General features: G+C 48.3%; 1 protein-coding gene across 2 annotated transcripts in view; it reads left to right on the top strand.

The window, feature by feature from the left end:
- Window positions 1–6,534: 6,534 nt before the first annotated feature.
- The window catches only part of GLT1D1 (glycosyltransferase 1 domain containing 1), a 120,441-nt gene continuing 114,347 nt past the window's right edge, over window positions 6,535–12,628 (top strand). For both annotated transcript variants that reach the window (XM_088827839.1, XM_055405244.2), the window contains exon 1: window positions 6,535–6,602. In XM_088827839.1, coding sequence (XP_088683965.1) covers window positions 6,535–6,602 — 68 coding nt within the window. The remainder of the gene's footprint in view (window positions 6,603–12,628) is intronic.

Genomic DNA, 12,628 nt, shown 5'->3' with positions numbered 1-12,628 from the left:
AGGCCTGCTTTCTTGCCCAAAGCTAAAAGGAAAAAGCACTTGGTCCTGGCTGACTTCCTCCTGTTCATTGAACAACACTAGAAGGAACTAGTTACTTTCAGACCAACAGCTTTTTTTTTTTTTGGTCACTTTCAAGTGCTGTCAGTGAAAGCCAGGAAAAGGAAACATAATCAGCACACTTAAACCACAGTTCCACATGTATCTTTTTTTTAATGAAAATTTCTCACTTTCCTTCCCTCTCCATCTCTCTCACTCACACACACACACACCCCATTTGTAGTTCTCAATATTAAGGAGAGGAATGAAGATGCAAAGATGGAAAACTCTGGGGACTTCCCTGGCCATCCAGTGGTTAAGACTGTACTCCTCCACTGCAGGGGGTGTGGATTTGATTCCTGTTTGGAGAACTTAAGATCCCACATATCAGGGTGCAGCCAAGGGAGGGGGAAAAAATGGAAACAAAAAAAGATGGAAAACTCTGATGGAAACAAAGAAGCAGAATACCCCATTTATTAATGTCAAGAAGGGCAGGGGAAGGAGAGGTGGGGGAGGGGGGGAGATGTAAGTATTGACTTTTTTTCTTTTTTCAAGTCACAGAGCCATTTTTAAAGCCAATATGCCCACAGTGCCCTCCCTTGAAAATGCTCACTTTTATGCAGGGTAGAAATAAAGTTTCATTTCCCCCTGCCCAGAGCTAGGAACTAGAGAAATAGTCTGAACAAACATTACGATCAAAAAAGAAAAACAAAACACAGATTTTGCATTATGTGTATTTTAAAACCCTTATGTTAGAAGCATCTGGAGAAAACTCCTACGAGACGCCAAATTCTACCTCCTTTCCGCCTCATAATTATTTCTACATTATTCAATAATAGCACAGTTGTCTTCGTACCCTTTTATATTACCTACCTGGGAAAATCATAAAAGACTTCATCAAAATGAACTAATTAACTATGATACTGTTTATAGCTTTTCTCATTTTACAAATGGGTAAACGAAAGCCATGAAAGGATAAAGTAATGGTCCCCCAAAGATATGTCAGAATATCTTCCCTCATGGAACAGGTGTATTCCAGGAAAACTGAATAAAAGTGAGTTTCAGCCTCACAAAGCCTACCGTGGCAGCACTGACTTTCACTAAAAAAATCGGAAATGCATTCTCAAGGGAATAAAATCTCACAGCAGAGCAAATTCAGTGATTTTATTTAATTCAATAAACATCTCTTGATGTCTGTTGTCTGGTGCCAGACAAGCGAAGGTGAGAGCATTGAATGAGCTCAGGACCCAGGGGATGGGTGGGGCTGACCACTCCCTGATCACAAAGCATAATGAGGTCAGCAGAGAAGAGACGGAGAGCATTAGGGGTGGGGAGGGGGGTAGAGAACAATCCCAGGTGAGTCACTGGGGACTTCATACATGCAGCCATCTGTGAAAGGAGCCTCTGAAATGGATTAAATGGCCGCCATGAAAAAGAATATTTTTGGCCACCCGAGGTCACCATTTTATTCAGGGTGGCAGTATACCCAGCTAACAGACTGCATTTCCTAGCTGTCTGGGATGGACGATGTGGTTGCGCAGACAGTAAGACAAAGTCATAAAGGCTGTGTGAAATTCCAGGAGGAACCCTTAAAATGAAATGCAACATTATATCCTTCCTTCCTGCTGACCTGGAATGTGAATGTGATGGCTGGAGCTCCAGCAATCATATTATACCTGGAGACTATCTTAAGAATAAAGGCCAAACACTATGATGCTGGAGTAGAAAGAAAGAAGTCTCTGTCCTTGGTGACTATGGAGCCAAGATATAAACTTCTAACAACAGGAATTGAGCTCACAAAGAAATTGAAATGCACCTGCAACCTCTATGGTAAACTGGGGAGCTCAGGTCCCATCTGTTAAACAAGAAAGCCACTTGACTGAGGGCTTAAATGCCCTGGTGCTTCCTTAACCACACCAAAAGACAAAAAGTGAAAGTGTTAGTGGCTTAGTTGTGTCCCACTCTTTGCAACTCCATGACTGTAGCCCACCAGGTTCTTCTGTACATGGAATTCTCCAGGTAAGAATACTGGAGTGGGTAGCCAGCCATTCCCTTCTCCAGGAGATCTTCCCCACCCAGGGATGGAACCTGGGTATCCAGCACTGCAGGCAGATTCTTTCCATCTGAGCCAACCAAACCAAAACCTAAGCTGTAAATGCCTCAAGGTTGCTGCTACTGCTGCTAAGTCACTTCAGTCGTGTCCGACTCTGTGTGACCCCATAGACGGCAGCCCACCAGGCTCCCCCGTCCCTGGGATTCTCCAGGCAAGAACACTGGAGTGGGTTGCCATTTCCTTCTCCAATGTGTGAAAGTGAAAAGTGAAAGTGAAGTCGCTCAGTCATGTCTGACTCGTAGCGACCCCATGGACTGCAGCCCACCAGGCTTCTCCGTCCATGGGATTTTCCAGGCAAGAGTACTGGAGTGGCTTGCCATTGCCTTCTCCGGCCTCAAGGTTACAGAACTGAAACCTAAGCATAACCAATCAGAAAGCCAACTAAGCTTTCAGCAACAAAAGAAGACTCTACACATGGACATCACCAGATAGTCAATACCGAAATCAGATTGATTATATTCTTTGCAGCCAAAGATGGAGAAACTCTATACAGTCAGCAAAAAACAAGACTGGGAGACTTAAATTGAAGAAAGTAGGGAAAACCACTAGACCATTCTCATATGACCTAAATCAAATCCCTTAGGATTATATGGTGGAAGTGACAAATAGATTCAAGGGATTAGATCTGATAGAGTGTCTGAAGAACTATGGACGGAGGTTTGTGACATTGTACAGGAGGCAATGATCAAGATCATCCCCAAGAAAAAGAAATGCAAAAAGGCCAAATGGTTGTTGGAGGAGGTCTTACAAATAGCTGAGAAAAGAAGACACAAAAGGCAAAGAGGAAAAGGAAAGATATACCCATTTGATTTCAGAGTGCCAAAGAATAACAGAGATAAGAAAACATTCCTCAGTGATCAATGCAAATAGAGGAAAACAATAGAATGGGAAAGACTAGAGATCTCTTCAAGAAAATTAGAGATACCAAGGGAACATTTCATGCAAAGATGGGCACAATAAAGGACAGAAATGATATGGACCTAATAGAAGCAGAAGATATTAAGAAGAATACACAGAACTATACAAAAAAGATCTTCATGACCCAGATAATCACGATGGTGTGATCACTCACCTAGAGCCAGACATCGTGGAATGCGAAGTCAAATGGGCCTTAGGAAGCATCACTATGAACAAAGCTAGTGGAGGTGATGGAATTCCAGCTGAGCTATTTAAAATCCTAAAAGAGGATGCTGTGGAAGTGCTGCACTCAATATGCCAGCAAATTCGGAAAACTCAGCAGTGGCCACAGGACTGGGAAAAGGTCAGTTTTCATTCCAATCCCAAAGAAAGGCAATGCCAAAGAATGTTCAAACTACCACACAATTGCACTCATCTCACATGCTAGCAAAGTAATGCTCAAAATTCTCCAAGCCAGGCTTCAACAATATGTGAACCATGAACTTCTAGATGTTCAAGCTGGATTTAGAAAAGGCAGAGGAACCGAGATCAAATTGCCAACATCCGCTGGATCATCTGAAAAAGCGAGAGAGTTCCAGAAAAACATCTACTTCGGCTTTATTGACTATGCCAAACCCTTTGACTGTGTGGATCACAACAAACTGGAAAATTCTGAAAGAGATGGGAATACCAGACGACCTGCCTCCTGAGAAATCTGTATGCAAGTCAAGAAGCAACAGTCAGAACTGGACATAGAACAACAGACTAGCTCCAAATCGGGAAAGGAGTATGTCAAGGTTGTATATTGTCACCCTGCTTATTTAACTTATATGCAGAGTACATCATGAAGCACAAGCTAAAATCAAGATTGCCAGGAGAAATATCAAAAACTTTGGATATGCAGATGACACTACCCTTTGGCAGAAAGCAAAGAACTAAAGAGCCTCTTGATGAAAGTGAAGGAGGAGAGTGAAAAAGTTGGCTTCAAACTCAACATGATATTAGAAAACTAATATCATGGCATCTGGTCCCATCATCACTTCATAGCAAATAGATGGGGAAACAGTGGAAACGGTGAGAGACTTTATTTTGGGGGGCTTCAAAATCACTGCAGATGGTGACTGCAGCCATGAAATTAAAAGATGCTCGCTCCTTGGAAAAAAAGTTATGACCAACCTAGACAGCATATTAAAAAGCTGATCTGGGTGTACACACCGAGGAAACCAGAATTGAAAGAGACACATGTACTCCAATGTTCATTGCAGCACTGTTTATAATAGCAAGGACATGGAAGCAACCTAGATGTCCATCTGCAGATGAATGGATAAGAAAGCTTTGGTACATATACACAACGGAGTATTTTTCAGCCATCAAAAAGAATGCATTTGAGTCAGTTCTAATGAGGTGGATGAAATTGGAGCCTATTATACAGAGTGAAGTCAGCCTGAAAGAAAAACATCAATACAGCATACTAACGCATATATATGGAATTTAGAAGGATGGTAACCTTAACCCTGTATACAAGACAGCAAAAGAGACATAGGTGTATAGAACAGTCTTTGGGACTCTGTGGGAGAGGGTGAAGGTGGGATGATTGGGGAGAATGGCATTGTAGCATGTATATTATCATATGTGAAATGAATCACTAGTCCAGGTTCGACGCATGATACAGGATGCTTGGGGCTGGTGCACGGGGATGACCTGGAGGGAGGATATGGGGAAGAGGGAGGTGGGAGGGGGGTTCAAGAGGGGAAACACATGTACACCCGGGGCAGATTCGTGTCAATGTATGGCAAAACCAACCAATATATTAATGTAAAGTAATTTGCCTCCAATAAAAAAAAAAAGCAGAGACATTACTTTGCCAACAAAAGTCCATCTAGTCAAAGCTGTGGTTTCTCCAGTAGTTATGTATCGATGTGAGCATTGGACTATAAAGAAAGCTGAGTGTCAAAGAATTGATGTTTTTGAATTGTGTTAGAGAAGACTCAAGAGTGTCTTGGACAGCAAGGAGATCCAACCAGTCCATCCTAAAGGCAATCAATCCTTAATATTCATTGGAAGGACTGATGCTGAAGCTGAAACTCCAGTACTTTGGCCACCTGATTCAAAGAACTGACTCATCTGAAAAGACCCTGATGCTGGGAAAGATTGAAGGCAGGAGGAGAAGGGGATGACAGAGGATGAGATGGTTGGATGGCATCACTGACTCAATGGACATGAGTTTGAGTAACCCAGGCGTTGGTGATGGACAGGGAGGCCTAGTGTGCTGCAATCCATGGGGCCGCAAAGAGTCGGACACAACTGAGCGACTGAAATGAAGTGAACTGAACTGACTACTTTGCTTCTGCCTTTTAGGTATGATAGCCTCTCCCCTGCTCCTGTCTGTGGAGCACTCCTGGCCACTTCTGGTTCGGTGCTGCCCAATGGGAGTGAATTTTTTGCTTAAACTTAGAATTATGCCTTCAGTTCAGTTCAGTTCAGTCGCTCAGTCGTGTCCGACTCTGCGACCCCATGAATCACAGCACGCCAGGCCTCCCTGTCCATCACCAACTCCCAGAGTTCACCCAAACTCATGTCCATCGAGTCGGTGATGCCATCCAGCCATCTTATTCTCTGTCGTCCCTGTTTCCTCCTGCCCCCAATCCCTCCCAGCATGAGTCTTTTCCAGTGAGTCAACTCGTCGCATGAGGTGGCCAAAGTATTGGAGTTTCAGCTTTAGTATCAGTCCTTCCAATGAACACCCAGGATTGATCTCCATACCTCCAAAGGGGGCAACGGCTTCTTAGCTCAGGCAACTGTGAGAATGATGGCTGAATATCGCAAGATCTATTATTTTCAAAAGATATCAGAAATCCCTGGTGGTGGTACCCATGGAAGTGGACATCAGGTTAACCTGATCCCCTTGGGAGTCCACTTATGGCCTCCTCTGGTTACTGTAGGAGGGACTTGGTCATCACCCCTTGTGCCAGCCGCCGTGGAAAGGGACTCGCAACACTTGGTCCCCAGGGGAGCAATGGGCAGCCACCCTGGTTTCTCTGTGTGTGTGTGTATGTGTGTGTGGTGGGGAACCTGTGGCTAACCCTGGTCCCTGTGGGAGGGGACTGTGGCCACCCAGCCCTCCTTGTCTAGGTGGGAAGGGACCTGTTATCATCTCAGGTTACAGGCCACATGGATGCAGACCTATGGCCACTCTGGGACCACCAGAGGAGCCTCTTCTGGTTCCCATGGAGGGGACCCGCGGATGCCCCGGTGCTCGTCCCGTGGAGGGATCTCATGGACCACCCCCCCACCTTCCCGGGCACGCGCCCCTCTCGCCGCCCGGCACGCCCCAGACCCCCGGCGCGGTAACCGGCAGGCGCGGGCGCGGCCTGGGGAGCGGCGGGCGGACTGACCGAGCCCGGCCGCCCGCCGCCCGGGTCCGCGTCCCCGCCCCCGCCCCGGGCCCGGCCTCGGCGGGCGGTGGATGGCCGGGCGGCGGCGGCGGCATGCGGCTCCTATTCCTGGCGGCGCTCCGGCGGCACACGGGCAACGCAGTCACCGCCCAGCGCGTCCGGTAGGTGCGGCGGCGCCCCGGGGCAGCGGCGAGGGCACCGGGAGGGGCCGGGCGGGGGTCGGCCTGGCCTCCCCGACCGAACCGCGCGCCCAAACGGACCCGCCGGCGGGCGCGGGGCCCCGGGGCGCGGGGCTGCGAGGCACGCGCTGGCTCGGCTCCGGTTCGGGGGCCCTGGCCCCAGCCTGGTGCTCCGATTCTGATGAGCCCCCCGGGGCCGCTCGGCGGGTGATCCCAGTGATACCGGAGGCGGCGCGGGGGAGGCTTCTCGGCGCTCTCCGCGCGCATCTCGCCGGGGCCGCCTTCAGGGATGATCCCTATTATTGATTGTGAGTGCCTTAGCTTTGGGGAGACAGCAACGAAACCCCAAGTCGGGGCTTCCGAACGCCACATTTCAGTGGGGACGCTAGAGAAAGAATAAAAACACATGGGTCCATGTATACAGTGATACCTATAGACCCGTATAGACATAGGCCAGGGGCCGCGTGTGCGCGTGTGCTGTTTCAGGCAGGATGCTCAGGGAGGCCTCCCTGTTAGAGTGACATCTGCGCAGAATCCTGGGTGCCAGGAGCGTTCCTTGAAGCTGGGGCGGCCTGGCGGGGTGTGGGGGGAGGGCATGTGGCTAACCAGGATTTCCAGGCAGAAGGCGCAGCAAAAGTACAAACCAGTGTTCCTGCATCCTGCCATCCTAAGTACCTTTTCTTGGGCTTCTCTGGTGGGCTAGTGGTTAAGAATCCACCCTGCAATGCTGAGGATGGAGGTTCGATCCCTGGAGGGGGAACTAAGATTCCACAAACGCTGTCACATGGAGACAAACTAGTCTTCTCTCTTCCTTACCTACTCCTCTCCTTGCCTGGGTATCTTCTTAACAGCTATCTTTAAATGCAGTTGCCGTTTTCTTGTTTTCTAGATTTACCCCTCTACTTTTTCTCTTCTCCCTGCTGGAAGGTGAAAGTCCTCAGGGCAAGGAGGGAACTGATTAGTGCCTGAAGTTCAGTTCAGTTCAGTCGCTCAATCTTGTCTGATTCTTTGTGACCCCATGGACTGCAACACACAAGGCTTCCCTGTCCATCATCAACTCCCGAAGCTTGCTCAAACTCATGTCCATCAAGTCCGTGATGCCATCCAACCATCTCATCCTCCATCGTCCCCTTCTCCTCCTTCCTTCAATCCTTCCCAGCATCAGGGTCTTTTTCAACGAGTTGGCTCTTCACATCAGGTGGCCAAAGTATTGGAGCTTCAGCTTCAGCATCAGTCCTTCCAATGAATATTCAGGACTAATATGCAGAGTACATCATGAGGAACGCTGGGCTGGAAGAAGCACAAGCTGGAATCAAGATTGCTGGGAGAAATATCAATAACCTCAGATATGCAGATGACACCACCTTTATGGCAGAAAATGAGGAGGAACTAAAAAGTCTCTTGATGAAAGTGAAAGAGGAGAGTGAAAAGGTTGGCTTGAAGCTCAACATTCAGAAAACAAAGATCATGGCATCTGGCCCCATCACTTCATGGGAAATCGATGGGGAAACAGTGGAAACAGTGTCAGACTTTGTTTTCTTGGGCTCCCAAATCACTGCGGATGCTGATTGCAGCCATGAAATTAAAAGACGCTTACTCCTTGGAAGGAAAGTTATGACCAACCTTGATAGTATATTAAAAAGCAGAGACATTATTTTGCCAACCAAGGTCCATCTAGTCAAGGCTATGGTTTTTCCAGTGGTCATGTGTGGATGTGAGAGTTAGACTGTGAAGAAAGCTGATCGCCGAAGAAGTGATGCTTTTGAACTGTGGTGTTGAAGAAGACTTTTGAAAGTCCCTTGTATTGCAAGGAGATCCAACCAGTCCATTCTAAAGGAGATCAATCCTGGGTGTTCATTGGAAGGCCTGATGCTAAAGCTGAAACTCCAATACTTTGGTCACCCTATGTGACGAGTTGACTCACTGGAAAAGACCCTGATGCTGGGAGGGACTGGGGGCAGGAGGAGAAGGGGACGTCAGAGAATGAGATGGCCGGATGGCATCACCGACTCGATGGACATGAGTTTGAGTGTACTCCGGGAGTTGGTGATGGACAGGGAGGCCTGGCGTGCTGTGACTCATGGGGTCACAAAGAGTCGGGCACGACTGAGCGACTGAACTGAACTGAACTGAATATCCTTTAGAATGGACTGGTTTGATCTCCTTGCTGAAGTTTCGTAGCAGCTTTTTTTTTTAGGCAGAGTGACTTGCTTCATGTAATTTCTCAAATGACTTCCCCTCTGTGAACCTGCTTCCTCATGGGAATGAGTGATGGGGCCACGCCTACCACTTCCTGTCCACGCTTTCTCCTTCCAATAGGTTAGTTCTCCTGAAGTGCATCAGTGAGAACGGCCCACCGAATACATCAGTGTTCTGAATTTTACGGTTTTTCCAACGAGAATTTTCACCATTCAGGTTTAAGATAGTGACTGCCATCACTCATTTAGAAGGCAGCTGTGCTTGGCACTATTTTTTTTTCCCCCATGCTGTGCCACATGTGGGATCTTACTTCCCCGACTAGGGATCGAACCTGTGCCCCCTGCAGGGAAAGTTTGGAGTCTTAACCCCTGGACCACTACGGAAGTCCCAGTCATCACTCATTTGGACACAAGTAGCCAGGAGGCACACAGTGGTCTTCACCCTCATGAAGCACATTCCATGAGGCAAAGAGAGATTTGGGGATATTAACCAGAAATAAAGGAGGTGATTGAGGCTGTGGGTTCAGAGAAGGGCTGAAGGAGGTGACATTAAAATAAAGACCTCAGTGACAGAAGAAGGCAGTCTCTTGGGGATCTGGAAGGGCGGATGGTCCCAAGATAAGGTAATCGCTCAACACAGGTCCTGGGACCAGAATCGGCTCTTGAGAAACAGAAAGAAAGCCCTGCTCCCTGGACTGTGGGGAGGAAAGGAGATCAGAGAGAGTGGCCAGCCCATCTGAGCCTGCGCCCATAGTTTATACTTTGGAAACTAGAGAAAGCATCCATTATTTAACACTCCTTGACGCTAGGCACATGTGTGTGCAGGCTAAGTTGCTTCAGTCACGACCAACTCTTTGCAGCCCCGTGGAGTGTAGCCCACCAGGCTCCTCTGTCCTTGGGGTTCTCCAGGCAAGGATACTGAAGTGTGTAACCATGCCCTCCTCCAGGGGATCTTCCCGACCCAGGGATCAACCCGTGTCTCTTATGTCTCCTGCATTGGCGGGCAGGTTCTTTACCACTAGCAGCATCTGGGAAGCCCCTCAAGGTGCACACATCAAGTCAAATCTCCCAAAGGGCTTCCAGGGACACCAGACAGGCACTGCCACAAACATTTCGCAAGGGTGCGGGGCCCTTTAGTTACTGTGTTCTTTTATTTCCTGGTTATACAGGATGCACAATATTGTCTTCTGCTTTGGTCTGTCTCTCTCATCAGAGCCAGGCTTTGGCCTCCCCTTCACTCACTCAGGAAGATTGCTGGGGATGGGAGTAGAAAAGGGGAAAAGCAGAAGTTGCTGGAAGATATCTTTTGTCTTGTGAAAGCCTGGGTTCCTTGAGGAAATGATGCTGGGTATCCTGAAGGGGAGGGGAAGGTTTCCTCGGCAACAAACTTGCCTGGGAGCCAATTACCAGAAAGCAGTGAGAGCCAGAGGTTCAGACTTTCTCTGAGGGAGACTCCTGTGATCCTCCAGTGACCCTGGGCCATGGGGGAGCGAGCCCCCCCCAGATGAATAAGATTGGGGTTCCGAGCCATCAGTCTACCTGGGCAGGCTGAATTAGATAAGACTGGGCTTACAAAAAGGAGAAATGGTCCATTCTTGCACACTCAAGCTTGTAGTTGTGAATGAACACCCGATATATAAATAGCAATGCTGATTTGTGATGGGCACATCCACACGGGACAGGACAACATATAGGGCACTCTGGGAAGCTATCCTGGGCTAGACTTAGGCTGGTTCAGATCTCCTGCCTTCACTTGTCAGCTTCCCTGCTTAAGACCTCTAAGATCTAGGTCAGGTTACATGATCACAGCTCAAACCTGCCACATAGGCTTGTTATTAGGATCAAATGTGAGTTAATACATTTTCAGTGTTTTGAAACAGGGCTTGGTACTTAGTATGCACTCAGTAAACATGGGCTAGTCATGAGAATATGTACCTTAGTTGGCAAAGCAGGGAGGGTCAGCGTGAAGGGGGTGGTGTCTCTGATTGAGGGGCAAGCAGGTGGGGTGTTGGTAGAAGCGGATCCCTTCTGAACCAAATTGTGCAGTGGTTAAGCTTGGAGTCTTAGCCGCTGGACTGCCAGGGAAGTCCCATAGGTCAGTGCTTCTTGATGGGAGCAGAGGCCAAGAAAATGTGTGAAGGAGGAGGGAGTGATTTTGCCCCCAGAGAACACGGAGCAGTACCTCGAGGCCTCTTTGGTTGTCACAGCTCCTGGCATCCTGTGAGTAGAGGCCAGGGATGCAGCTGAACACCCTCCAACGTACAGGACAGCCCATGACAAAGACTGAATGAGCTCAAAATGTCAGTGGTGCTGAGGCTGACAAACCCTGCTCTTGGTGGAGTCAGCAGATGTGGCTGGAGGGGTGGACCCAAGTCACGAAAGACCTTCAGGTATTCATTTGTTTTCAGCTGTGCTGGGTCTTCATTCCTTTGAGGGCTTCTACTCTTTGCTTACAGTGTACCGGCTTCTCATTGCCGAGTTTTCTGATGTTGTGGAGCGGGGGCTTTAGGGTATGTGGGCTTCAGTAGTTGCAGCTCACAGGCTCTAGAGCATAGGCTAGTAGTTGTTCAAGGGTTAGTTACCCCACGGCATGTGGAATCTTCCCAGACCAGGGCTCGAACCCGTGTCCCCTGCATTGGCAGGCGGATTCTTATACACTGGACCACCAGGGAAGTCCTGTTTGCAGATTTTTAAATACCCTAATCAAGGCCTACTCTCTGGGATTGTCTCCTAAACCCTATGAATATTAAAAACCGGCATCAGGTTTGTTCACCAGCATGCAGCGTGTCATAAAGAAGAGAACTGTTTAGGGTACGTGGTTTGCTGCACAGTTATGGGGGCCTTTGTGTGGAGGAGAATCAGGGAGCCCTGTCCACCCAGCAGCCCTGCTGTCTGCATCCCTCTTTGGTCAGCTAGAAGCCAGGTCCAGCGAGGGGATCCATATTTCCCTCCTCTCACTTCTAATCCCCTGAGGCTGTCAACAATTTCCAGAAGAACCCAAAAAATCCTGAGGATCCTCTGAGCCAAACGAATGAGTTCAGGTCAGTTCCTCACAGTAAAGGTGGAAATTTAAATTGCACAAGTTAAAAAAAAGTCATACCATTCTCTTCGGGACACAGTAACGGGAGATCAGTGTCAAAGGACACCTCCTGTTAGGCTAAACTCAATCGCAGGGCCGAGCAGTAGGTCAGAGATCCTACACCTCTAAACTCAAAGGTATTTACTCTCTGGCCATTTCCAGGGAAGGTTTGCTGACACCTGCTGTAAATCAGACCATCAGAGACTTGATAGATTACTACGGCCCATACCTAGAGTTTTGTCTGCAGTGTGGCTAAAGGTTTAAGGATGTCAGCTACAAATTGGCACTTGCCAAGAGCACTGCCAGTGACTGAACAAGGGCATCAGCCATCTGCCTCTGCGGAGAGTGAACCCTGTGCTGCTGCAGCTGTTGACCTTCAATACCCCTGAGGGAGTTCCGGGTGGAGAGAGGCACTGTGTGCTCCAGGGAATCTGGTGGGACAGGTCTTTAGATAGTTGGATATTTTCAGGAGCATATTCTATGATCCCAATCCTTTTTGTTTGTTTTGTTTAGTTGCCCAGTTGCATCTGACTCTTCACATCCCCATGGACTGTGGCACACCAGGCCTCTCTGTCCCTCACCATCTCCCTAAGTTTGCCCAAGTTCATGCCCATTGCATCGGTAATACCAGCCAGCCATCTCATCCTCTGATGCCCGCTTCTCCTTCTGCCCTCAATCTTTCCAAGCATCAGGGACTTATAATGAGTCAGCTGTTCCCATCAGATGACCAA

This window comes from Moschus berezovskii, chromosome 19, assembly GCF_049115385.1.
Source record: "Moschus berezovskii isolate FMDL1 chromosome 19, NW_MosBer_1.0, whole genome shotgun sequence".
NCBI classification, from domain to species: Eukaryota; Metazoa; Chordata; class Mammalia; order Artiodactyla; family Moschidae; genus Moschus; species Moschus berezovskii.
Note: the sequence above shows the minus strand (reverse complement) of the source record. Positions and strands in the feature narration are given on the sequence as shown.